The 25,127-nt window shown below is 33.2% G+C and overlaps 5 protein-coding genes across 8 annotated transcripts; 1 reads left to right on the top strand and 4 right to left on the bottom strand.

The window, feature by feature from the left end:
- Window positions 1-3,320: 3,320 nt before the first annotated feature.
- LOC123921382 (LRR receptor-like serine/threonine-protein kinase RGI3) lies at window positions 3,321-6,851 on the top strand. Its single transcript, XM_045973896.1, has 2 exons — window positions 3,321-6,110; window positions 6,260-6,851. The coding sequence occupies exons 1-2, from the start codon at window positions 3,641-3,643 to the stop codon at window positions 6,589-6,591; spliced, it is 2,802 nt and encodes a 933-aa protein (XP_045829852.1). The 5' UTR covers window positions 3,321-3,640; the 3' UTR covers window positions 6,592-6,851.
- Window positions 6,852-8,730: 1,879 nt separating this feature from the next.
- LOC123923101 (60S ribosomal protein L26-2-like) lies at window positions 8,731-9,367 on the bottom strand. Its single transcript, XM_045975748.1, has one exon. It carries the CDS (start codon window positions 9,292-9,294, stop codon window positions 8,854-8,856), a length of 441 nt encoding a protein of 146 aa, XP_045831704.1. The 5' UTR covers window positions 9,295-9,367; the 3' UTR covers window positions 8,731-8,853.
- Window positions 9,368-10,668: 1,301 nt separating this feature from the next.
- Window positions 10,669-14,912, bottom strand: LOC123921908 (regulatory protein RecX-like). 3 transcript variants are annotated; one of them, XM_045974624.1, is made up of 6 exons: window positions 14,766-14,912; window positions 14,020-14,282; window positions 13,791-13,911; window positions 12,879-12,971; window positions 12,196-12,283; window positions 10,669-11,287 (listed from the first exon to the last, which is right to left on the bottom strand). In XM_045974624.1, exons 1-6 carry the CDS (start codon window positions 14,867-14,869, stop codon window positions 10,997-10,999), a joined length of 960 nt encoding a protein of 319 aa, XP_045830580.1. In that variant the 5' UTR covers window positions 14,870-14,912; the 3' UTR covers window positions 10,669-10,996. The 3 variants fall into 3 exon arrangements, with proteins under 3 accessions (XP_045830580.1, XP_045830581.1, XP_045830582.1); XM_045974625.1 differs by having other exon boundaries at window positions 14,020-14,213; XM_045974626.1 differs by having other exon boundaries at window positions 14,020-14,180.
- A 1,057-nt stretch (window positions 14,913-15,969) lies between these two features.
- LOC123920772 lies at window positions 15,970-16,905 on the bottom strand. Its single transcript, XM_045973087.1, has one exon. The coding sequence runs from the start codon at window positions 16,903-16,905 to the stop codon at window positions 15,970-15,972; it is 936 nt and encodes a 311-aa protein (XP_045829043.1).
- An 895-nt stretch (window positions 16,906-17,800) lies between these two features.
- LOC123924748 (kinesin-like protein KIN-14F) lies at window positions 17,801-24,855 on the bottom strand. Of its 2 annotated transcripts, XM_045977715.1 has the most exons (17): window positions 24,611-24,855; window positions 24,120-24,296; window positions 23,112-23,419; window positions 22,383-22,742; window positions 22,001-22,069; window positions 21,594-21,821; window positions 21,418-21,499; window positions 21,216-21,311; window positions 20,954-21,130; window positions 20,754-20,860; window positions 20,437-20,615; window positions 20,145-20,309; window positions 19,797-20,050; window positions 19,508-19,671; window positions 19,238-19,429; window positions 18,275-18,987; window positions 17,801-18,166 (listed from the first exon to the last, which is right to left on the bottom strand). In XM_045977715.1, the coding sequence occupies exons 2-17, from the start codon at window positions 24,268-24,270 to the stop codon at window positions 18,013-18,015; spliced, it is 3,399 nt and encodes a 1,132-aa protein (XP_045833671.1). In that variant the 5' UTR covers window positions 24,271-24,296; window positions 24,611-24,855; the 3' UTR covers window positions 17,801-18,012. The 2 variants fall into 2 exon arrangements, with proteins under 2 accessions (XP_045833671.1, XP_045833672.1); XM_045977716.1 differs by lacking the exons at window positions 24,120-24,296; window positions 24,611-24,855 and having other exon boundaries at window positions 22,379-22,742; window positions 23,112-23,250.
- Window positions 24,856-25,127: the final 272 nt, after the last annotated feature.

Genomic DNA, 25,127 nt, shown 5'->3' with positions numbered 1-25,127 from the left:
TAGGAAAACTCAAAAATAAAATGATGGTGTTAGGGGATGAATCATTTAATACTGTAGTGCTTTTTCTATAAATAATTTGTTATCACTACAATATGCTTGCTTTAATGTTTCATTTTATTAGCGTCTAAAACCTTTTTCTAAACTAGTTAAAGAAACAAGCACATGACTAACATTATTAGCACTCACGACTACATGCAGTCAACGAGATTAAAGTCGACACTCGTAAGTCGTAACTATATACATATGTTTCTAATTGATTTGGATTAAGTGTAGTCGACACTCATGACTATATGTAGTTTACGAGATCAAAGTCGTCTGAAAGTTGGACGATCTAGAATTTAAAATCAATTTTTTTATAGTTTAAAAAATCAATTTAATTGCAAATCAGATGGGACAATTGAGGAAGATTTTGAGATCATGCAAAGATTTATGATGAAGGAAATATAATCATGAATAATTCCTTTATCAAATCAGGGGATTCATATTCAATGTTCATTGATATGGCAGATGGACAAAGTGGTGCCCTAAAGTTGTATACCTAGGAAAGTTTATAGCTTTGCAAGCGTGTGTAGAGATTTGACTCTCGACCAATTGATTAGTTAGCTAGTAAGATTTAAATAATTTTATGATCTATCATATTTTTTCATGCATAAATAAATGTATATTACAAAATATCTTAATTATTAGTATTAGAAGTTATTTGTACATATGTACACTACACAGCTGAAAATGACTTATTATATTCTTCCTAAGATAATTTTACACGCCTAAGACATCTACAAATAAAGGATATTATGGAATAAAGTGGATTCTCTCTTTTAAGTGTAATTCTGTGAAAATGAATTAAGTTTGCTTTAAAAACAACAAATTAATTTTTTTTTGTTTTACAAAGTTATCCAATTTTGATTAGCAATAAATTCCAATTCCAATTAATACAAGAAGCCTATGTAAATTTTCCATAGCTTTATAATTTCTTTTTATTCCTATGAATTACTATATCCATCCAAGTAATTTAATTACATGGTTATGTATACCAAAATTTACATTATTTTTTGTGAAATTGTGTAGCTCCAATTCATAGTCAGAGATTTGTCCTCAGAAACTTCTCTCAACTAGACCATATATATTAGTCAAAGATCAAATCGCCTCGTAAGCAGGATTCAACTGAACCTCTTAAACTTTAAAAAATATCATATATATTTTTGTATATTTTATTTTTTTTCGCATCATTATTCAAAAGATTTGATAATTTACCAATTGTGTCGTAAAATGATGGTTTTTGTCTTTGAGATTTCTTTAATTTTAAATCTGCCCTTAGAAAGAAAAAAATTAAGTTAGCTACTGGTTCTTAAATTTTAAATCTGCCCTTAGGAAAAAATTAAAAACTGATTTAAATTCTTAGCATTCAATTATGGTCTTATTATGCAAGTTAGCTACATTAATTAAAGTTGAGAAATTCAAACGGAAGCAAGTAGCAACCACCACATCTAATAAGGTTCACCAATTGCAACCACACAAAAAGAGATGGACCACACTAACAAGATTAAGCTAATTAAAATTAGAAAAATGATAATTAGTACCGTGGAACACTAATTAAAAAAATATAGTAAATTTAATTTGTATAATCAAATTTTTAAGAATATAAAAAATATTATTTTAAATATGAAATTTACTCTTTTTATTTCCTTAACTAGTACCACAAGGATACTTAGTTAGCATGACCAAAATTATCTTCTTGATCACTGAATAGAGAGCTAATAATACACTCAACCATATATATCATAATTCATAATGTATAATCTGTTTGATTATCAACCTATCACTATCTCTTAAGATAATTAGACCTAATAATTACATCACCTTAATGGCCTGTTTTAGAAAAGTTCTAAAGCCACTTTCCGTTCTATATGTCATTAGTCCTAGTGACAAACTTTTATCAATGGTCTTGTTTTCAGCCAATCTTAGCACCAAATAATATTAAGATAAAAAAAAAGTGATTAACACGGAAGTTCATCCTCTAGTGTTTTACTATATATGATCTTATCACGATAAAATTGTTTTTAGATATATCTCTTTTCATGTATTTTAAATGGAGTGTATATTATGACTCATTTATTTTTTGGAAAATGTTATCTAGACACATATTTTTGACAAATATACAATAAATATACTTTTTGCTTTTTTTTAATATTATTTGTATATCTCGATATACGTGCTTGTGAGGGGAGAGAAAATACATGTCAACTTTGTGTCTTGAATTTGTGTTGAAATAGCATGTGTCTTATTTTTTAGTTTATGCGAAATAACTTATACAAATAAATACATTTTTATGTTAATTCATAAGTTTTCACTAACGAAAATTGTATATTTCTAAGTTATTACTATTTCATAAACTATCTTAAAAAATTTATAATAATACATAAAAAATTACTCCCTCCATTCCTTTTTCTTTGTCGTTTTAGAAAAAAACAATAAATTTCTTTTATTTTTTTTGCACACACTTTATCTTTCCAATAAATTTAATATATTATGTATAAAAAAAAAATATGTTATGTACCAAAAAAAAACTTTAGTTTTTCAAATATATATTAAATCTTTTACGGTTTGAACAATAATTCCTAAATATTTGGAATTTATATGAGGGTATAATAGATAAAATAACTTTAAATTATCAAAAAAACAAACAATTTGAAACAATTTTTTTTTCCTAAAACGACAAAGAAAAAAGAACGCATGGAGTAATTAAGCTGTTTCGCATAAGCTTTAAAAATAAGCTTATCTATTATCTTAAAGATTTGTTTTGTTCTTAAAGATTTGTTTCTAATGGGCACAAAATATACATTTATTTGAAAAAAAATAGAGCCCCGACTAATCAAGAAAGTATTTTTGTTTATATTTTTCATCTCGACAACTATATGTCCTCGAAAGTATAGTTCAATGTAAAAGGTTGAGATGTTGAAAGATTTAAGAAAGAGATCCAGAATTTAATCTCTCACTGCTAACATTTTCCTCTTCCTTCTAACAATATGTACCAACAACTAACGTTTATCTATGAAAAAAATCTCTGCAACTATATCACTTTTTTATTTTTCATCTCAAACTTAAAATATTTACTAAGAAAGATAGACATAATTTAAAGATGAGCATGACATGCTCATGTTGAAATTAAAATCCAATAAAAGAGCATCCCAAATTATATTATTAACAAATTAAAGCAGCAAACAATATAATTAACAAGTATCCACGTGGGGAACAAAAAATGTGAAATGTTAACATAACTTTAAGCTCCACTATTTTTATGTCTCACAAAGTCCACTATTAATGAAACACTAGACATAAAAATTGAATTACAATTTTTTTTTTTGACACAAAAAATTGAATTACAATTAGAGTGCAATTTTCACAAAATTTCAACCAACCACTTGAGTGGTTAAGCATGAAGAATCACTATAAATACAAGACTTTACCTGAATGAAAAATCAGTAACCACCATAACCATAATAATGTCCTTATCTTTGAACAAAACCTGTTACATTATGAAAAGAATACAGAACCTAGTTCATGTGTTCATAGTTTCTTCTCTTTCTCTATAAACCAATTCAAAAACATATCAACCCTTTTTCTTCTCTAAGCATAAACAATGTCTACAAACTTGAAGAATCTTTCACTTTTTCACAAAATCTTTTCCCTCACTTTGCTGCTTTTTTCAATAAACTTTCTGTTCTTTCCATGTTGTAACTCTCTTGATGAACAAGGCCAAACTCTTATGGCATGGAAAGACAGTTTAAACATTACTTCAGATGCTTTAGCATCATGGAATCTTTCAAACCAAACACCATGCAATTGGTTTGGTGTAAAGTGCAATTTACAAGGAGAGGTAGAAGAGATAAATTTGCAGTCATTGAACTTACAAGGTTCATCATTGCCTTCAAATTTTCAACCTCTCAAATCCTTGAAGGTTCTTGTCCTCTCATCAACTAACATAACAGGAAGGATTCCAAAACAAATTGGAGATTATCAAGAGCTTGTTTTCATTGATCTCAGTGAAAATTCTCTCTTTGGTGAAATCCCAGAAGAAATTTGCAGGCTAAGCAAACTTCAAAATTTAGCTCTTCATTCAAACTCTCTTGAAGGAAACATTCCATTCAACATAGGAAATTTATCAAGTCTTGTGAACTTGACACTCTTTGACAATAAATTCAGTGGCGAAATTCCAAAGAGTATTGGTTCCTTAAGTAAGCTTCAAGTATTCAGAGCAGGAGGGAATTCAAACCTCAAGGGTGAGCTGCCATCAGAGATTGGAAACTGCACCGACTTGGTCATGTTAGGCCTCGCGGAAACCAGCATTTCAGGTAGTATTCCTTCTTCGATAGGGATGCTGAAAAAACTACAGACCATAGCCATTTACACAACTCAGTTGTCAGGCTCTATTCCAGAAGAGATAGGAAATTGCAGTGAGTTGCAGAATCTGTATTTGTATCAGAACTCAATTTCTGGTCCAATTCCACATCAAATTGGAGAGCTGAAGAAACTTCAGAGTCTACTTTTATGGCAAAACAATATGGCAGGGGCAATACCAGAAGAGCTTGGAAACTGCAGAGATCTCAGTGAGATAGATTTGTCAGAAAATCGTCTCACAGGTAGCATACCAATCAGTTTTGGAAAGCTATCAAATCTAAAAGGACTTCAGCTGAGTGTTAATCAACTGTCAGGTATTATACCACCTGAAATTTCAAACTGCAGTTCTTTGACTCAGCTTGAAGTTGACAACAATGCTATTTCTGGTGAGATTCCTTCTGATATTGGCAACTTGAGAAGCTTGACACTCTTCTATGCATGGAAGAATAAGCTAACAGGAAAAATCCCAAATAGTCTTTCCGAGTGCAAAGATCTTCAGTCACTTGATCTTTCATACAATAACTTAACTGGTTCAATACCAAAACAACTATTTGTGTTGAAAAATCTCACTCAACTTATGCTTCTTTCCAATGATTTGGAAGGATTCATACCAACTAATATCGGTAACTGCACAAGTCTCAATAGGTTGAGGTTAAATCAGAATAGACTAGTTGGTAATATTCCATCTGAGATTACCAACTTGAAAATTTTGAATTTTTTGGACTTGAACACCAATCATCTTGTAGGGGAGATTCCTTCAACATTATCAAGATGCCAAAATCTTGAGTTTATTGATCTCTCACACAACAAGCTCTCAGGGAATTTAGATGCACTTTCTAGCCTTCAGAATCTTGTTTCCTTAAATGTTTCCTTCAATGAATTCTCTGGTGAATTGCCTAACACAACATTGTTTAGGAAACTCCCTCTCAGTGATCTCACTGGAAATAAAGGTCTTCATATTTCTGAAGGTGTTGTAACTCCAGCAATCAGAACAAGAGCCAAAAGTCATGTTAGATTCGATATGGAGATTATATTGTTAATTCTCTTGAGCATCATTCTAGTACTAATACTTCTCACATTCTATGTCCTGGTACGTGACCATATTGCTGAGGAAGCATTCTGGAGAAATTTCAAAGCATCCAATATACCTTTGTATCAGGGGATGTTTGGATTCTCTATTGATAAAGTTGTCAAGAATTTCAAAGCATCCAATATCATTGACATTACAAGCTCTGGAATTTTGTACAAGATAACAATTCCAAATGGCAATATACTAGCAGTTAAAAAGATGTGGCCGGATTCTGGAGCCTTAAGTTCAGAAATTCAAATATTAAGTTCAATGAAACATAAGAATATCATCAAGATTCTTGGTTGGCGACCCTATAAGAATAGGATGCTGCAGTTTTATGAATATTTCCCTAGTCTGAGCTCATTGCTTCATGGTTCAGAAAAGGGAAAGTTAGATTGGGATACCAGGTTTGAAGTCATCCTAGGCCTAGCTCAAGCACTTGCATATTTGCATCATGATTGTGTGCCTTCTATATACCATGGAGATGTCAAAGCAACGAGTCTCTTATTAGGTCCTGGCTATCATCCTTACCTTGCCGACTTTGGCCTGGCAAGAATTGCAAGTGAAAAAGACGATGATGCTAAATCCAATCCAGTTCAAAGACCTCGCTACACTGCGAGTTCACATGGATACACAGATCCTGGTAATTTATCTATCTACAATTCTATCTTTATAATTTCATTTCCTGCCTAAAACATTTTTTGGTACCTATTTCTGACACAGATTTCACTAGTACTAGTTTTTCCACTAAATTTAGCAGTACTTATTTTTATTGTTTTGGCATGTGTACAGAGCTTGACTCAATGCAGAAAATCAATGAGAAAACCGACGTGTACAGTTTCGGCGTGATCCTACTTGAGGTGCTGACAGGAAGGCAACCATTAGATCCAACTCTGCCAAGAGGTGTACACTTGGTTCAATGGGTTAAGAATCACTTGTCTAGCAAAGGAAACCCATTAGAAATTCTTGACTCAAAGCTGAGAGAGAAGACTGAACTTACTTCTATGCATGAAATACTACAAACTCTAGCTGTTTCAATTTTATGTGTCAGTACAAAAGCTTGTGAACGTCCAACAATGAAAGACGCCATTGCAATGCTCAACCAATTTCGATATTTTGTTTAGAATGTATTAAAGGGAGTTTCGGTAGGGTATGCTAAGAATATAGGTTTACGTGTATCTTCTAACAGTTACTTTAATTTCTCAGATGGCTCAATCTGTTGAGAGTAACTATGCAAGTTGTAGAGAACTCATGACTGTGAATGATGAAATGGAATGCAAGCTAGTGCAGCCAGAATTTGTAGAGTTACTCAAATGTAATTTTAAATATAAAATGCAAATTTCAAAAATCCATTATAAATTGCACTGTAGAATCTTTCACTCAAGTTTTTTAGTCTAATTGGCTTCTCATCAATGTGACATAAAAGATCATCTTGGCCACATCACATGATGTCTTCGCAGTCTCTGTTTTTGCCTTTACCATATGTTTTAAGTTTTGATGTTACGGCAAACAATCTAAAATTCAAACAAATCAAGGACATATTCGGGTAAACCGATTTAATGAGGCTCTTATTCGCATAATTCTAATCAGTGTCGTGATTGCAGAAAAGAGTGGTTTCTTCAAATTTTGTTGCGCAATAGACAGTGCTCTAGCACCAATGTAGCCGCTATTTCACAATATTTTGTACTAAAAAGTGTATCGTTGAACAATAGCGATTTGTTCAGATTCTGCTATACAATAACACTATAACTACTATTTAAAAACACAGATTATAATTATCTGCCATACAATAACACTATAACCACTATTTAACAACACTGATTCTAATTAATGAGCTCAATTACATGCTTATAGTAAATTATTTGGAAGGCTTATTAAAATAAGCCAAAAACATAGAGCAGCCTTGGCCTTGGGGCTTGTGGAAGCTGAAACAAGAAGAATCTACTAGGGATATGATATTTGGAATTTGAGCATACAGACTAAGATTCCTAAATTGCATCCCTTTCTCTATCTCAAACACAGCCGTTGAAGTTTGAATTCAAACAATGATCACATGGTCCTATGTTCAATACCTTACATACCATGTTCTATCTGAAAGAGACTGTTCAGCGATTGGAAACTCCTTCAGAAACACACATACTAAATTAGGATTGAAAGTTTGCATATCAATGATCACCAATAATCATATCCACATGCAGGACCACTAAAATAGAATGAAGATAACATTAAGGAATACATGGTCCTGCAGCGGATGCAGATAAACAAATGGTCAAGGGAATTCTCCAACACATGCAATGTTCACAAATTTTTCAATACTGATAATAAAACTTGTATTATAAAGTTTTATCACCTGTTCCTTTAACTACTTTTTGTCTCTACTAGGGAAAAGGACTAAACAATAACTCAGGGACAAAAGCTGGAGGTATTTCATTTGTTAAAAAGACCAAGAAATACCTACATACTAGAATTTAGAAAATGAGTGTCATATTATTCTCATCAAAATACTCTTTTCTCTCCTTTTCTTTAAATTTCAAACAAAGTGTTCTGAAAGTCCATCATTTACTTGTACCTTTTTTTAAAACCACTATAATTTGAGTCTTTCATATCTGATCTTAAGTCTAATAACTACTTGGGTGCCTATAAACTCTTTGTGCCTTCCCAAGGGCATGTTTTGTAAAGACTAAACTGCACTTAAGCTATGTTCTACCAAAATAACAATGGTTTGCCATGATTTCACCTATCTTACCATTGAATCAAAACATGCATTAACCACAATGGTTCACAATGATCTCACCACCGAACCAAACACACTTAACCACAATGGTTTACCATGATTTCACTTTCACCAATCAATCTCACTCCCGAACCAAACATGCATTTAACGGTAGGAACCACACCCATTTGATTATTTCTACTAGTTTCACTACACAACACTAATTGAATTATCATTATGTAGATAACATAAACATTAACAGCATACCCTTATGTCCAAATCTTACTTCATCATCAAGTTAAAAGCATCTCAATAAAAAAGGCAACCAAGTTCATAGTGAAAAACACTTCTTTTGCAAATTTTGTAGCTAATATCCTATCTACCATCACCACCCACTTTAATCGTGGAGAAGTGAGAAATTCGGGGTTCAAATCTCAACCCCTCCGAATTACCTATTGAACTACTTAGGGACACAACATTAACAATTTAAATACAACAACCAAAGCTAAGCTCAATAGCAAATTATAATAGCCAAACAAAACACTACCAATTATAATGTAAGCCATTTCATTTCATTCACTAAATTAAAAACAAAGTACTCAACTTCAATAACAAAATCCAAAGTAATAATTATAACAATGATGATAATCAAAACAAAACCCTAATTAATCATTTAATCATCATTTTGCATAATATCTTCAGGAGCAAACTTAGTACCCTTTTCCTTATCAGCAGCAGCACGACCCTTCGCTTTCCGATCAAGCAACGATTTCCTATCCTTATCCAAACGAATCTTAGTGATAACAACTTTTGAAGGGTTGACTCCAACGTTGACTGTTTGACCATTAACTTTCTCACGAGTTATACGTTCAATATGAATCACCCATTTTTTCCTATAAACTTGAACAATTTTTCCTTCACGTCCTTTGAATGTTCCTCTAACGACTTGAACGTCGTCGTCTTTTCGAACTGGTAATGAACGAACGTTGTATTTGGATCGAAGGTCACCGGAGAGTGGTGCGCTCATTAGCACACGGCGGAGATTTGATGGTGCTGTGAAATGTGCCTTCCTGCTCTTGCGGCGGCTGCTTGAAACCCTTGGATTGAACTTCATCTTCTCCGCTCTCTCTCTCTCTCACACACACACTCTCTGAATGAAGAAATAGGGTTAGGGTTTCGGTTTGAGATTTCTCTCACCTTTGTTTTGTGTATGGATTGGTTATGGGCCAAATGATTGAGCCTTGTTTGTTTGAGCCCGGCTTAAAACTTACCGCTTGCTTTTGCACCTGCTTTGTTTTTAATTTTTTTTTTAAGGCTCGGTATCTGATCTATTTTTTTAAGACTCGGTATTTGATCTAAAAACCGACTAATTCGAAAGAGACACGACTCACTTGCAGAGGTGCTCATTTAAAGTCTGAGAGTTTCGCTCTATATGGACTGACTCAACACAAAAATGATATCATTTCACATCAAGATTTTATTTTTAAATAAATAAGTATGTGTCCCCATGAGCTTAGCTCAATTGGTTGGGACATCAGCATTTTATATGCAGGAGCCAGGGTTCGAACCCTGGACACTCCACTTATCCATCTTTAAAGGTGGAATTTCAAGCCACTAGGCTACCTGACCAAAAAAAATAAAATAAAAAATAAGTATGTATGAGTCTGTCCTCGTGAGTTTAGTTCATTTGGTAGGGACATATAGGAACTGGGGTCCGAATCTCGGACACTCCACTTATTCACTTTTTAGGTGAATTTTCTAGCACTAGACAAAAAAAATTTGCATGGGATTAGTTTTCATATGGTTACTGTAAAATACTTAAGATTATTAACATTTGACAAATCACAATCACTTGAGTATCTTCTACACAGAAGTGTGAATTTTAATCTCGAGTCTTGCAAGACCCAAATGAGTGACCCAAAATTTTGGTTAAACTAAACAAGACATGTGTTATTTCATGTAAGTGCTCTTCGATAAAATGTAAAAAAAAAAAAAAAAATTAAAAATATTATTTCTGCTCCAATGTTTAATTCTAGAAGCATTGTGTTAATACAAAAAAATAATCTTGTATCAAAATCAAATAAATTCTAACACATGGTCTATCAAGTCAAATTAAGCAAAAAAGTTAAAATTTATTTAATTTCCCCGCCCACACCTTATATATAAACACTCTTTCTCACTTGGTTCATTTGATCTTAATAACAATGATTTACTCCTCACATAAAAAATACACTATCACTTGACATGTCACCAACACTATTTTTTTATAAAAAAAGTAACATTATATTCTCCATCATTATTACAAAAATTCAAAAGATACCATTATATCATTGATTGCATAGCACTCATTCAACTCTAGAAGATGTAAATGATAATAATGACTTCAATTGGATAAACAACACATATTGATAGTTTTTCTAGGGTAAGCATACTTTAATACAAGCTCAAATCATTCAAAAATAGGCACACAATTGACTCACAAATAGCATTTCCTCCTAAGTGGTAGTGCTTGCTGCATTATCTCATTCATCATCAATGTGAAAAGAAAGTTATCTTCAATGTATTCAGACAAGTGAAGTCATGACTCATGTTTGTGTGCTAAGATGCATTATAGCTTTGATCCAAATTGAAGCAATGACATTCTAGTTTTATTGTCATAGCATTATGAGACAATGGATAACCCTACCATATTACACACTATATAGTGTATACATACAATTCATGAAACATATATTATGGACTATGGACTATGGACCCTACCAAATGGATATCCAGATTGGTATGAATTTTTTGATGTCACAATCCAATTGTGTGCATTATGGAGGATTCTGCTCATACTTGTCTAGTTTCTTTAATATCATGCTAATGACATTCCAGTCAAAACCACGATATTGAAGCCATCGAATAATCCTTGATTTTCTCGTCTCCAACGGAACATTCTGACCTCTTGACCACTGCTTTGAGGCTTGAACATAAAGATGATCCATGGATTGCTTTGACAAGCCAACAATTGACTTATCATCTTCAACACAATCATTGTTGTCCTTAAAAACCACTTCAACTGCCTTTTCAGCATCAGCTTGACTAACTCCCTTCATGAACAGTGCCTGCCACAAGAATTTCAATCCATCACACAAAAATATTTCTAAAGTAACAGTCTCTCTCCAACTTGGTCCCTAAAGTATATAAAAAAATAATCAGTTGTTCCTAAGTATATGAAATCCATCATTTTAGTCCTTAAAGTATATGAAATTCCTCACTTTAGTCCTAACTATTATGATGTTGCAGACTAACATTGGGCAAACCACCATTTTAGCCCCTAAAAGTGTACTTCGCTGTCGTATTGGTCCCTAAAGTATCAAAATAGCAAATACATCCCTAGTGCCTCTTTTGTTGGTAATTTTATGGACTAAATTGACCAACGAAAAACACATTTGAGGACCAATTTGACTACCTAAAAATAGATTTAATGACCAAAATGACTAATAAAAGTGACACTTATGTGTCTAATAGCAATTTCGATACATTCAGGGACGAATGTGACAGTGTGATATACTTACAAGGATCAAAATGATAGTTTGCCCGACTAACATTAAAAAATTTCATTTACTTTATGGACCAAAATGACGGATTTCATATAGTTTATGAACTACTTATTTTTTTTATATACTTCAGGGACTAAAGCAGTCTAGATAATAAATATGAGGAAATGACACAATTCTTATCACATTTATGCTCTCTAGTATTGTAAAGTAGTAATAGGACATAATTATGAAAAGGAAAAAATTAGATGCACACTGCTCTATGAATTTGCAAGATGTTGTCACAATGCACTATATCTTTTACTCCTAATAAATACTGCATAAGTTAAACTGAAGATGAATTTAGCAAGCAAGGTAAAATCAATACCGACACACAATATTTCCTCTTTTGATTTGCGACGAAACTAATAAGTAATAACTAAACACAGCAAAAAGTGAGAAACTGAACAGAAGGACAGAATAGAATAGCTTACTTGTTTGATCCGTCTTGGCCCCCAAGTAGACGAAGACCATCTAGATTGAGAAAATGATTCGGCATACAACTTATCATTGATGAACCCTCTGAAACAAACAAAGGTATAAAACAATCAACATAAACCTACAAAATGTGTTAAAATTCAGAAAACTCAATTTTGTTATAAATGAACTTGAAAAAGCACGTTATGAAAAGTACTGCACAATGTGTGATTGTTTGCTAAACTGCAGAGAGGGTTGGTTTGGTAAACCATTCCGGCATTAGATTTTGTTGAAAACATGCTGTTTCATACAGATACAAGAAGTGATATCATATATTTATATTAATATGAACAAATAGGTATATGCAAAATTTGAAAATTGTGGATGCTTGTATGACAAATTGTTTTAGATGAAAATCTGCATATATAAATTAATGATGTCCTTCAACTAATATAAATTTATTAAAGAGTATGTGTTATTTTTTATGTCTCCATTAACGAAGGAAAGACAGTTTATCAGTTTCTACAATCCATAGTGTAAACTCTTATAAAGGTGTCGCTATGTGTTGACAGTCTAAAAAATACATATCTAAGAATCACATAACGTACATATTCCACTTGGTTCAACCAAATAAAACATGATGAAAACTGAATATAGGAAAACCACTTGGAAATCACTGATAAACAACAGCCCAACATACTGTTTCTGGAGCTTGTTTATTACCGCCTCCACTGCATTAGGAGAGAATCTCTTGCTAAGCAATTTCTTTCTCAACTCAACTGCTGTGAGTGCCCTGCAGAGCAAGGAAACAAGCATGCTTAAAAGAAAGAAAAACGGCATTTTTTATTGAATTTGAATGTACAAGCATGGACCTCTGTCCAACAGATAAAAGATATTAGCAGACTTGAATTATTACAAATATTCTTCTCTTTGTAAATAACTTACAAGCAATAACAAATCCAGGTAGTTAAGTGTTTTATGAAGCACGGACATTCCTTAGATTAGCGTGTCCGGTGTCCGACACGCGTCGGTGTCGGACACCAACACAACACCGAGACTTATGATTACACTAAAATATGTCATTTTCTCAAATTATTATCGATGTCGACGTGCCAGTGTCCATGTTTGTGTCCGTGCTTCATAGGTTTTGATAGTTGATATTGTTAAACAAATTTAAAAGACATGGCAAATAGTAACACTTCATTCAGCATTTTTAAGGAGATAACTGACTACGATGTGAAAGTAACACAATATGCTTCAAAATGATCTTTAAGCTCTGTCGTTACATACTGTCAGTTTTCTTCTGATACTTTAATGGCAGCATTGAGAGAATGTAAAGGCTTGACGAATTGAGTAAAATCAAAAGACAGTTGCCTTGCCTCAGTAGGAAGCACAGTGATAATTGTATGAATGTTGATATTAAGAACAAGCAACATAAAGAGACAGGAAAAATGACATATTTAGCGTCAAAAGTTTGATTTTGCTTACACTAAATAAGGAAACATTATGCTTCAGAATCTCTTCAATTTGGCTGACTGACCGACCAAAAAGCATAATAAACTAGTGCTGCATTGAATAAGTTTTATTTCAAGTTCGGGAGGGCAGAACTAACCTAGATGCAAGTAACTTGACAGCTGATTGCTCAGCATCATTGGTAAATTTGTCAACTCGTATGAAATCCTGTTCACAAGAGTCTCCTGTCAACTCTCCAACCTCTTCCATTTGTTCAGAACCTAAAATCCACAAATTAACATGTTTATAAGTTTATATTTTTAACTTAAGAAAAGTACTAATATTGTTTAAGGAGAAGTTAAAAGTAAAAGCTTCGGAAACTAGTTTACCTTCTTCACTATCATCAAAGAGTAACTCATTGTTAACTTCATCTGGATTTCGAGTTTCATAATGTGCAATCGTCGCACGCCCAATTTTACCATCATCTAACTTAATTACACTACCATCAGCAAAGCTACAATATTCCAAATGAGGAATTTTCATTTTCACCCTGCATGATGTGTTATGATTACGACGAATGTACCTAACAGTAACACAACAAGAACTAAAGTCTCTACTCTTGAAGCAACCATTCTGAAACTTCCAAATGTTCCTAATTTCAAATTCAACAAAAGGGATACAAATCATATCCAAAACAAGCTTGAATCTTTTATAACACATCATAACCTAAAAAATACTAGGCCCCGTTTGGATTAGCTTATTTTTGAGCTTTTGTAAATAAATAAGCTTTTATGTTAATTCATAAGTTTTCACTAGTTAACGTTGTATTTTTATAAGCTGTTTTTTTCATAAACTACTTTGACAAGCTTATGAATAATACATAAAAGCTTATTTATTTGCATAAGCTAAAAAATAAGCTAATCCAAACGAGACCTACAAAATAAGCTTGAATCTTTTATAAGAATTTCCATCAACCCATTACAATGCAACCAATTAGGTAGCTAAATTTGAACTTAATTTTCATTTAAACTGAAAAAAATTCAAACTTTTTTGTGATTTTTGCTTCTTTAACTGTAGCAAACAAGTGGGTCGCAAAAAATTTGGAGTTAAAAATGGAATTATATAAATTAGTTACCTGGGAATTGAAAAAACACGAGGTTGAAGCTGAGACGAGATTTTGAAGCCAATGTTTCCCGCGAAACTTGCCATGTTCATATAACCAAAATTTGTGTCTTGCATGTAACAAGGGTTTCTTAATCTTTGTTATTTTTCATTTTGCACCCTCTTTTTTTTTTTCCTGTTCTGTTTCCCTATGAAGAAGATCATGAAACTTGGGCCGGCGTCCAAGGCCCAATTTTTAGGTGGGCTTGGCCCAAATAAGGTTAGTCCAGCCCAAGTTCTAGTTAAAATGAGTAATTTGGACTTTTCTCGATCATTTTCAGATAATCGTTGAACCTATGTTTAATATCACGGTACATATGCCAGAATCATAGTGATTTACGGTGATTTTATAGAAGTTATCGAGTGTAACTTTTAGAAAATTACGGTGAATCATTGTTATACACTTAAAATGTAAAATTGTTTTATGTGTGCATTCGAACGCATCCCAATATGATGTTGTATTACTTACTTTTCAAATCATCTTCACCGATATCTATATTGTGATATGTTCGACTGCACACATAAAACAATGCCAATGTATAATTATTAAACTCAAATATCTTTTCTTTCCATTAGTCCGGTAAAAATGTCAAGAATCATCATAGATTATATACATAGGATAGAAGATAGTAAAATGTGTACATTAGTATTCTATTATAGGACTCAATTAACTAACTAATTAAGTAACCAACCTCTAACTAATTTCTAACTAATTAACTAATTAACTAACATCGATTATCAAAAAAAAAAGCTAATTAACTAACATCAACAAACTCTAACTATCTTAACAAAAAAATTGTTCTAACCAAAGATTAAACTCAAATACTTCACCCTTGGTTGAAATACATTATTTTCAATTATTTGTCATAGTTGTTGAATAATTGATCATGTAAGTATGGTTTGGAGTAAAATAATGAATTTTTGAAATCCTAACTAATTTAGAGTTGTTGCATATACTTGACTTGTTATAGGTTATATGATAGAATATTTTCAACATATCCTCTATATCAATAAAAAAATAAATTCAAATTCAAATCATATTATTCAAATAGCTCAAATAAATAAGGGCCATTAAAACAATACTTTTTATACCTTAATCTACGAAACTAAGACTTTTATTGTCAAATAATAAAAATAAAATGAAAGCAGCACTTCTAGAGAAATACTAACAATGAAATTCAATCAATTCTCCAAGCATATAGAAAATGAAAGAAACCGTTGGTAGATGAATTATCCTCTACTGAATCAGATTTGTTACTATCTTCATTTATTTCTATGCATTCTCTGCTATTAGAATTCCTTGAATGTTCCAAATATCCTGGCTTGAAAATAAACAAGGCAGGTCCTGTACCAAGATCATTGAACAACCAATCATGCACATCCCAAAAGATTTGCACAGGTAAATTATTCACCATTACTATTTCATTTCCTCTGAATTTCCAATTCAAGTTCATTATTCTAGTAGCCAACATCCCATCTATGCTAATCCACATTTCGGGATCATCCGGTCCAGAAAGGGAAGTCTCGATAACGACGTCGTGTTCTGGTTTACCCTCTTCCAACATAGCCCTTGTACAAAATAGTTTCTTTCCGTGCACATTCTCTTTCTTGCACAACAAGGTAGCTCCTTCTGACGATGGTTGTGATTTGGTTCTTATATAAGCATCATCCACTAAGTCTCCAATTAACAAAAGTACCTCTTTCTTGTAAACCAAGGCAACATAATAGCCTGAGCAAGGGTGTGGATCTATGGAGAATTTCGCATGTCGAAAATCCCAAAAAATATCTACTCTTGCCCCTTCTATTTCAAAGGATTTGAGACCCTTTTTCCCCCAAGATTGTCCAGATTGTAAATCAATCTTGCAGGTAAATTTGTTTTCGTCAGAAGGTTTTTCAACGCTCATGGAAAGGGAATGTTCTATGAGGTCCTTGCACCATGTCAATGTTACACTGTGAAATGAATCTCCTAATTTTGTTTGATAAACAAAGGTGACAAAATTATTAGGGGTGTATTTTTGTATGGCCTTATCCTTTGAGCCTTTCTTCCATTGTGGTGGCTCAGAAATGCTCGATGGCACAACTTCGACAAGAGAGTTAGCCGTTGGCATTGGCATCGGCGGATAACAACTCATGAGCCTGCAAATGTTTATGATTTTCTTATAGGATTAAAAGTTGATCCTCTTTTTCCTCTAATGGTTCTTATATAAAAGAGACTTATAATAGGTAAAATCATAGGTGTTCCCTACAAATAGAACAACATTAACAATGAACAATAATCATCTTTCACCTCTTCTACATTCAAAACAAGAAAAACTAGAAATGAGTTGTTGGTCAGGGGTTGAATGTTTAATGAATAGCAATGTAAAGAAATTATGCGCAACAAAATAGCGGTAACATTCTAAAATATGCGAAAACTAAGTCGCTTTGAGGAATAAATTTATGTTTAGGTTGTCAACAATAGAAGTTTCTTCTTTTTTTATTGCTTTTGTCTATTAATAGGTTAATGTCTCTTAACTTAAAAATAAAATTAAGTTGCAATGCTACTAATTTTAGTAAATGTCAAGTTTGGAAGAAAGCTAGCAAGAGAAGGTGCTGATCGATCGAGATGTTTTTTGGAGCTTTAAATATAGGATGTTTATCTTGACCAAAAGAAAATATAGGATGAAACTCTTGTATTAAAGATATCAATACCGTCTGGTTGAATACTTATTCAATAAATATTTTGTTGGTATGTCAACAATAAAGAAGTCTCATATCGAATGAAATCATGAAAATATATTTGTTGAGCAACACACATGTGAGAAAACTCATATGTAATGCATAAAGTTTTTAGATACGATATAGTGTTCAAACCGCTTGTCTGGCTACTTTTAACTCAATGTGAGATGCTATATTGCCGACTCTCCTCATGAGCCAACATGCTTATCATATGAATATGAATATACAATCAAATAAAAGAAAAAATGGATTAAACCTTGAATAAGCACAATATAAACTGTATCTATAAGTTTAACATTCACACATGTGCTTGTCATGAAGTAAGACTAACTAAGGTAGTTGAGTTCATAAAATGCCTTACAAAGGAGCATGACAGAACACAAAAAATAGATAAAGATCATGCAACATAATATATGAGGTGAAACTCAACATGGACATCAATAATGACCACTATACATAAATTCATAATATAAATTTTAAAGAATATTAACATGAAATCTTCATCATAAAACAAAAAACTTTCCTCGTGGTGTCGATCGGCTTCTTTTAAATTCATGCATGGATGTATTGACTTCCTTAAGATTACGACCTTGACCGTTTGAAAGTTTGTTTTCAACTTTACTAGACAATAATGGTTCAGCTCCTTGCACAATTCCTCTGAATATGACCAAAAACAATGCTTATTTATGGTTTTACAATTAAGCTATGAATAAAATAATAAAACTAAAATGAGTAGAAAATTTCCAATGGTTCTTTTAGCCATACCTTGGTTCAAGGTTCTGAGAATTCCTTGAGATGCTGCGACGTTTTTTTGGAACAATTAATGCACCATTGATTGCAGACTGCATAAAGTTAAAATCATTTTCTGGCTCAGAGAGATCAATCTTTCGAGGTACCTCCACAATTTCGCCAGCAATTTCTATGTCAGGAATAGATTTAGGTATTAAATCGGTCTTTTGAATCCTAAAGGGAGATTGTTGAAGACGCTTGGACTTGAAGTTATTGTCAGCTTTGTTTTTCCTTACACTTCCTTGCCTTACTACTCCAAATGGTTGTTTGGACTGTTCCTCTTCATGTTCTTGATGAACTTTCCTAAAGCTTACTTTCTCGAAGTTAATGAGAGGTTCGGAAATGTTATCGTGCTTCACCGGCTCTTGTGAATGTACATAGACCCTTGAGTTATTATTGTCTATAGATGGTGTCATTGTTGCAAGAGATTTATTTACTGGTACTCTAGCTAGAAATGGATGCTTCAAAATTGGTTGGTTTTCTGCATTGTCAATTTTGATCTTGCTTTTAGTGACAGAACCTCTATCGGTGGATATTGATCTCCTGATTGGAGGTGATGGTGATCTATGCTTTCCTGAGCTCACTGACTTTTCTTCAGCCAGAAGAGACATTTTTGGTATGGAGTCCTTGTCGATAAATGTTGATGGAAATCTCGACCTTCGTTGCTTACCAGAAGAATAACTTTTTGCCTGAAAATACAATTTTAGATTTAGAGAATACAAAGTATGTGCTTTAGTATGCTAGGTAGAACCGACACTTCAGATCGATGGTGTCTCTGACATTTGACATGTGCAATTACATTTACTTGATTTCATTTTCTTAAATTATTATTGATATCTAGTGTCAGTGTCGTGTCTAGTGTTCGTGTATGTGTCAGTGCTTTATAGTCAGCATGACACATTAGCCAAGTATTACTTTAACATAAATGTATTCAATAACCTCGGAGCTTCTATCATCAATGGATCTTTGACTATTTTCAGGCTTCATGCCGCCACTGTTACCATATTTGGGCAAACGGAAAGGTGAAACGGCTCTTGGTTTCTGAGAATCTGCAGCATTCCGTGCATTTCCAGATTTCCATTGCTCCAGTTCAGTGTCCTTCCTCTCCAATGCCAATTTGATATTTGATATCTATAAAATTTCAAACGGGACATTATTGGCCGAGTTAAATAGAAAATCGCACTAGTTATTATGATATAGAAAACAAACCTCTTCCTTGAGCTCTCGGATTTCGCCGGTTTCTTTGTTAGATTTAGCAGCTCCAAGTTCGATGGATGCAACCCTCTCAGCAAACTTCAATGTGCTAATTGTCTCCCCAATGGCATTGATTTCAGGATTTATATGAACAAACATCAAAGTCTTTGCATGGCCACCTATTAATATGAAGAAAAAAAAAACACGATGTTAAATTAAGTAAATTCACTATAGAAAATTACTATGCTGCTAAATTATTTTTATCAAAATATATTAAATATCGATATTCAGATTCCATGGTTACCTAATGAATCTTGTAAAACTTGTGTAAGCTTGCTATTTCTGTAAGGAATATGTTGACTTTTCTGCGCCAAAGAGGAGATAACATCGCCAAGTGCAGAAAGAGATTTATTAATATGCTGTGCCTCCTTTAGTCTCTCGCCGACAGCCTCGGATTTCTCAACTCTCTCACTTCCAGCCAAATCGACAAGATGAAGACAACCCTTAAGAACTGAATTAGAAACTAAGTCCCTTCCTCTGACATGAATCGTCAACACACTGCAATTATAGGCGGTAAAGAATTTTAGCAAGTTAAATATATTTATCATTATCATTAGAGAATCTGTCTACATTAGTTAGGAAGATATTTTACCTATGAGAACGACTGCTTCGCTCATTTAGAGCAGTAGCACCAACCGCACGGTTCCTCTGACCAATTTTCATTAAATCAAGAACATCTTGAGTACAACTAACTGGAACCAAACATGCATCAGGCACATTAAGACCATTCAATTGAGAGTTGTTTCGTATATCTAATGTACATATCGTCAAGGAAATGAACAAACCAAACAAAAATGTTGTTGCAAAATCAAAAAGACATATATTTTACTTTATAGATTAAGTGATGTACAATAAATACAGCAAACATGGTTTGTGAAGGATATCTTCTGTTAGATCCATCACTGACTAATAGATCTCTCACTTGTTCATTGTATATTTCGATCATTTGGACGGAAACTTCATAATTTATTGCTTCTGCTCTTTCCTTTGATATATGAAATAAGTCACGCAAAGCCCTATAGTTAACACCCCATGTCTCTTCGGTCATCAGATCCGGACCACTCTATACAAGCAGAAAATCACACATAAAACCAGATAACATTATGTAAAAAACCCAATATATCGTGTTCTTCCTAGTGATGCATGCAATCAAAGTGAATTTTATAATATAACATTATGTGATAGAAGCTAATAACATTACCATCGTGTAGGTCTTCCCTGAGCCAGTCTGTCCATATGCAAAGATGCACGCGTTATAGCCATCTAAAACAGATCTAACCAATGGTTTTGTATCGGAATATATTTGTTCTGCACAAGAAAGAATATCATTATAAAAATCTTCAAATAAGGTTGTGAGTTTCAAAACAAATGCGGAATATGCCAAAAAAAAAACTAATATACCTTGTGTGGCATTAGTTGCGAACACTTTATTGAATGAAAATACTTTTCTAGCATCTTTTCCCTGCTTAAGGGGATTCACGATCATTATGTTTCCATTTTCTCCTATGTAATCTACTGTAGATTGTCCATTTGATTGACCTAAGAAGGGTCTCACTCTACAATAGACCCTAATGGATCCTGTAAAAGACAACATGTTTATTAATATACATAAATCATGTAAGTAGATTGTTAAAAAAGTGCTTAAATTCTTATTCTTACGTACCTTTGAGGTCTATCACTTGATTGTAAAGAGATCGATTCTCCTCTAAAACTTTGTGGTAGGAAGAGGAGGTCACCTCAAGGCTCTTTATATGATTCTCTAAAAATTACATCGAAATCAAGTCAACATCATGAAAGAATATTTCATCAAAACATTTTGCGCATGGAGGTAGTTTCACATGGAAAAGTGATTCTTAGATCCTTACCGAGCCTGCTCGATTCTTGGTCCCATTCAGATTGAATCTGTTTGACTTCCTTTCTTATCTCCTCTAGTAAGTATCTCATTCCCTAGAGCGAAAAATATCATTTGAGTGTTTGATGCTAATCTAATTTCTCATTATAAAGTATCTTAGGAAGTAGATACAATTTTGCTCTAATGTACCTCAAGTTGTTTCTGCTGCGCATCAATTATTTCAGCATACTTGGATGAAAATTTGACATTATTTTGAGCACTACTATCACATTTTCCTCCACAAACGCAGAATTTAGATAAATCATTTGACGACAAACTACTTCTTTGATTAAGATATAATGCAATAGCTTCCATGAATTCTTTCTTAGAGAGACAACCATTCTCGCCTTTCAATATTTTCTTGAGGAAAAATGCAAGCTGCAGATAATTTTGTTCAGAACTATATTTTAGATGATCTTTTGAAGTAAGGAAAAGAGTAAAGACTAAATTACTGCCAATTGTAATATGTGAGTTTGAAAAAAAAAACTGAAGCAAGAGTGTTTTTACATCATTAAAACGCCGCATCAAAGCAGAAAGATACATTAACTTTGAAGTACCTGAGTGCCTTGAGAAACAAGTAACGCGGAGAAATCCCTTACTATCTTGCTGAGAAATGTATCAATTACCTACAAAATTTCACCAAATAAAATGAGATTTCACGAATTCAATTTCTTAAGAAAAAAATAAATCTAATTTGACCGTCTTAGAAACTCCCGAGAGTTAGATTTTCAAATTGAAATAATACTATATGGATGCAGATGGCATTAGCCTATTTCATGTGCTTGTAAAGTAAGACAATATTTGTTTCTAAACAATCAATGCAATAATTTTTTAACAAAGCCAACTAATAATCATAGAAATCAAACAACAAAGCCGGTGTAGATTTAAACAAGAACAGAAGCCAGAAAAATACAACACAACGGAAAAGATCTTACCGACCATTGCATTGAGCGGTAGATCTTCAATCCCATCATCAATCTCTCTAACGAAAGCCTGGAGAAGTTTGAGTCCAAAGTGATCAAACAGGAAAGCCAGAGCACTAGCAGTTCTGGTTTCTTCGATTGAGACCTCTTGAGACATACGAAGAAATTCAACCAACTGTTCATACTGTGAAGACTGAGATTCATCAAGGGACTCATCAGCACTTTCACTGCCCAATGAAGAAGGAGTTCCCTTGTGGAAAGAAGTAATCCTGACAGTTGCTCCATACCTCCAAACCCCAACTCCACCTGATAGCTTCCATTCATAATACCCTTTCAAACAAAGAATGCAGTCTACAACTTTGCTTGATGAACCACCCTACAATCACACCAAAAAAACACCAAAACCACATTTATATAAAAGTTTAAGATTAAACTCGAGACATCTACCTAAAGTTTGCAGGACTAAACAAACACTCTCATTCGCAACACACGCCTTCGTGTCTAGGACTAGACACAAGACATCTACCTAAAGTTTGCAGGACTAGACTGTGCGACAATGACAAAGAGGCTGACACATGTGATAACATTCAAATTTTTCTATTTTCTTAAGTTATTATCAGTGTCGGTGTCAACCTACTATTATGGTCGTGTTTGTGCTTCATAGCCCAATATATCTAACTCTAAACTTAGACAAAGTACCATGCTAAATAAAATATAAAAGGGAGCATTTGATCAAAGTTTGAACCTTTTCTAAATCAGAAGCTTCAAAGGTCAAAAGGGTCATATCCTTAACAGCATCAAGAAAATTCTTCATGTTTTCGAAATACTGAATAGCAGAGTGGGCTGGTCCCTCTGGAGAGTGAACTGCAAGGACTTGATTGTCCACCACCTTGAGGATAGCACCGGGATTGATTTTGTTGAGTACGTTGCAGAGAATGAGACCATTGCGGAGAGCGAGACAGAATTGTTCTTCGGAAGGTTGTTTGGAGAGTGATGAATAAGCCACTTCGTCCATTTCTCGAAGCCATTCTGCTGCTTCATTCCTCCTTGATGCTGCAAACGCAACAATGTACTATTTTTACTCCTTATGTTAATCATAGCTATAACTTGCAAGAGGTAATTTAGTAGCTTAAAGAGAAAACTACTAAATTTGAATATCATTTGACTCTATACAATGCGAATATCAAATCGATCCTTATAACTATTTCAAATTTTGCACGTCGGTCCATATATGGTTCAAATTTTGCAAATTGGTCCTTATAAATTTATAAAAAAATTAAATTGGTCTCTAATTTTTTTTAAATTACAAATTGGCCCTTTAAATTTTAAAAATTATGAAATTGTTTCTCAACAAGTTTAAAAATGAAGCATTTCATTATTCTATCAAAAACTAAACAAATTTAGAAATGAAGGAACATTTGAATTTCTTCAAATTATAATTTCTCAAGAATTTCTAATTATTCATCCAAACACACTCTTAACATATATAGTATATATAAGTAACATTTTTGTTTTATTCTAAATTGGGATTTAGCTTACAAGACTATGATCCACTACTCTTCTTTTTTCTTTTTTTTTTCATCTGTACACAAAGTGTCAAACACCACTTGAAACTCACACACACAACTACAAAGTCTGAGTTTGATATATATGAGTTTGAACTCAAATATCGGCATTGTAAGTTGAACTAAAGTTGAAAGATTTATTTTTCATGCTTCTATTATAAATTGAAATTGATCTAGTCAATTCATACCTGCTTCCTCTGCTTTCCTGTATGCTAATTCATAATCATTGATCTCCTCATTCACCTCACTATTGTTAAAAACCGAACCCTTCAAATTCAATATCCTCTTTGATGCAGGAGATGCGAAAATTGAGCTTAATAAGCTACTCTCCTGAGGCATACTATTCCTAATTTCTTGGACTCTAGCTGAAAACATGCATTTACTAAGTTAGAACTTACAAAATTATAATGCAGTTTCTATATAGCTTGAATTAATAATCTACCTATCAAAGCACCGACACAGACACCACACAAGACACTGACACAGACCCATCGACATTGTGTCAATGTCATGTCAGTGTCGGACACATAAATGTGTTATCACTGGATACGCCTTCCATCAGAAGTGTCAGTAATCGACTAAATATATAAAACACCGATACAAACACCACACAAGATACACCGAAACGTCTTCTATCAGAAGTGTCGGTGCTAAAAATTCTTGAGCTTAAGAATGTTACCTTATGTAGGAAAGTGAAAGATGAGGAAGAGATTTGTGGAATGGAATGGATCGGATCTGAGCAAGGAATTGAAGAAGAAGAAGAAAAACTAAGCAAGATTCTCGTGAGTTTTAATGAATGAAGCATTCAAAATTTTACTACACGAAGAGAGGCTTATAATAAATGCTTGGTTTCAATGTGAGTGAGTGTGGGTGTGAGTGTCCGTTGAGTTTTTTGTTTGTAAGAAAAAAAAAAGAAGAGATTTTTTAAAAATTGAAATGAAACCTTTTTAACTTCGAAAATAAAACGTTGTTGTCTCCGTCGTTTGTTGTTGTCTTTGAAAATATTACGGTGCACTAACGTCGTATCTGACGTGGCGTTTGATTCGGTGACAACTGACAAATGTGGTCTTCTGTGGGACCCATTTGATCAACGGCATGATACGGCTAAATCATGACGGTAAAGTGTTTAAATGGAAAGAGAGAGGTTTTGAATTATATACATGACATGATGATACACCCATTTTTACACTTTTTTT

The sequence above is a fragment of the Trifolium pratense genome, linkage group LG4, assembly GCF_020283565.1.
Source record: "Trifolium pratense cultivar HEN17-A07 linkage group LG4, ARS_RC_1.1, whole genome shotgun sequence".
Classification (NCBI taxonomy): Eukaryota; Viridiplantae; Streptophyta; class Magnoliopsida; order Fabales; family Fabaceae; genus Trifolium; species Trifolium pratense.
Note: the sequence above shows the minus strand (reverse complement) of the source record. Positions and strands in the feature narration are given on the sequence as shown.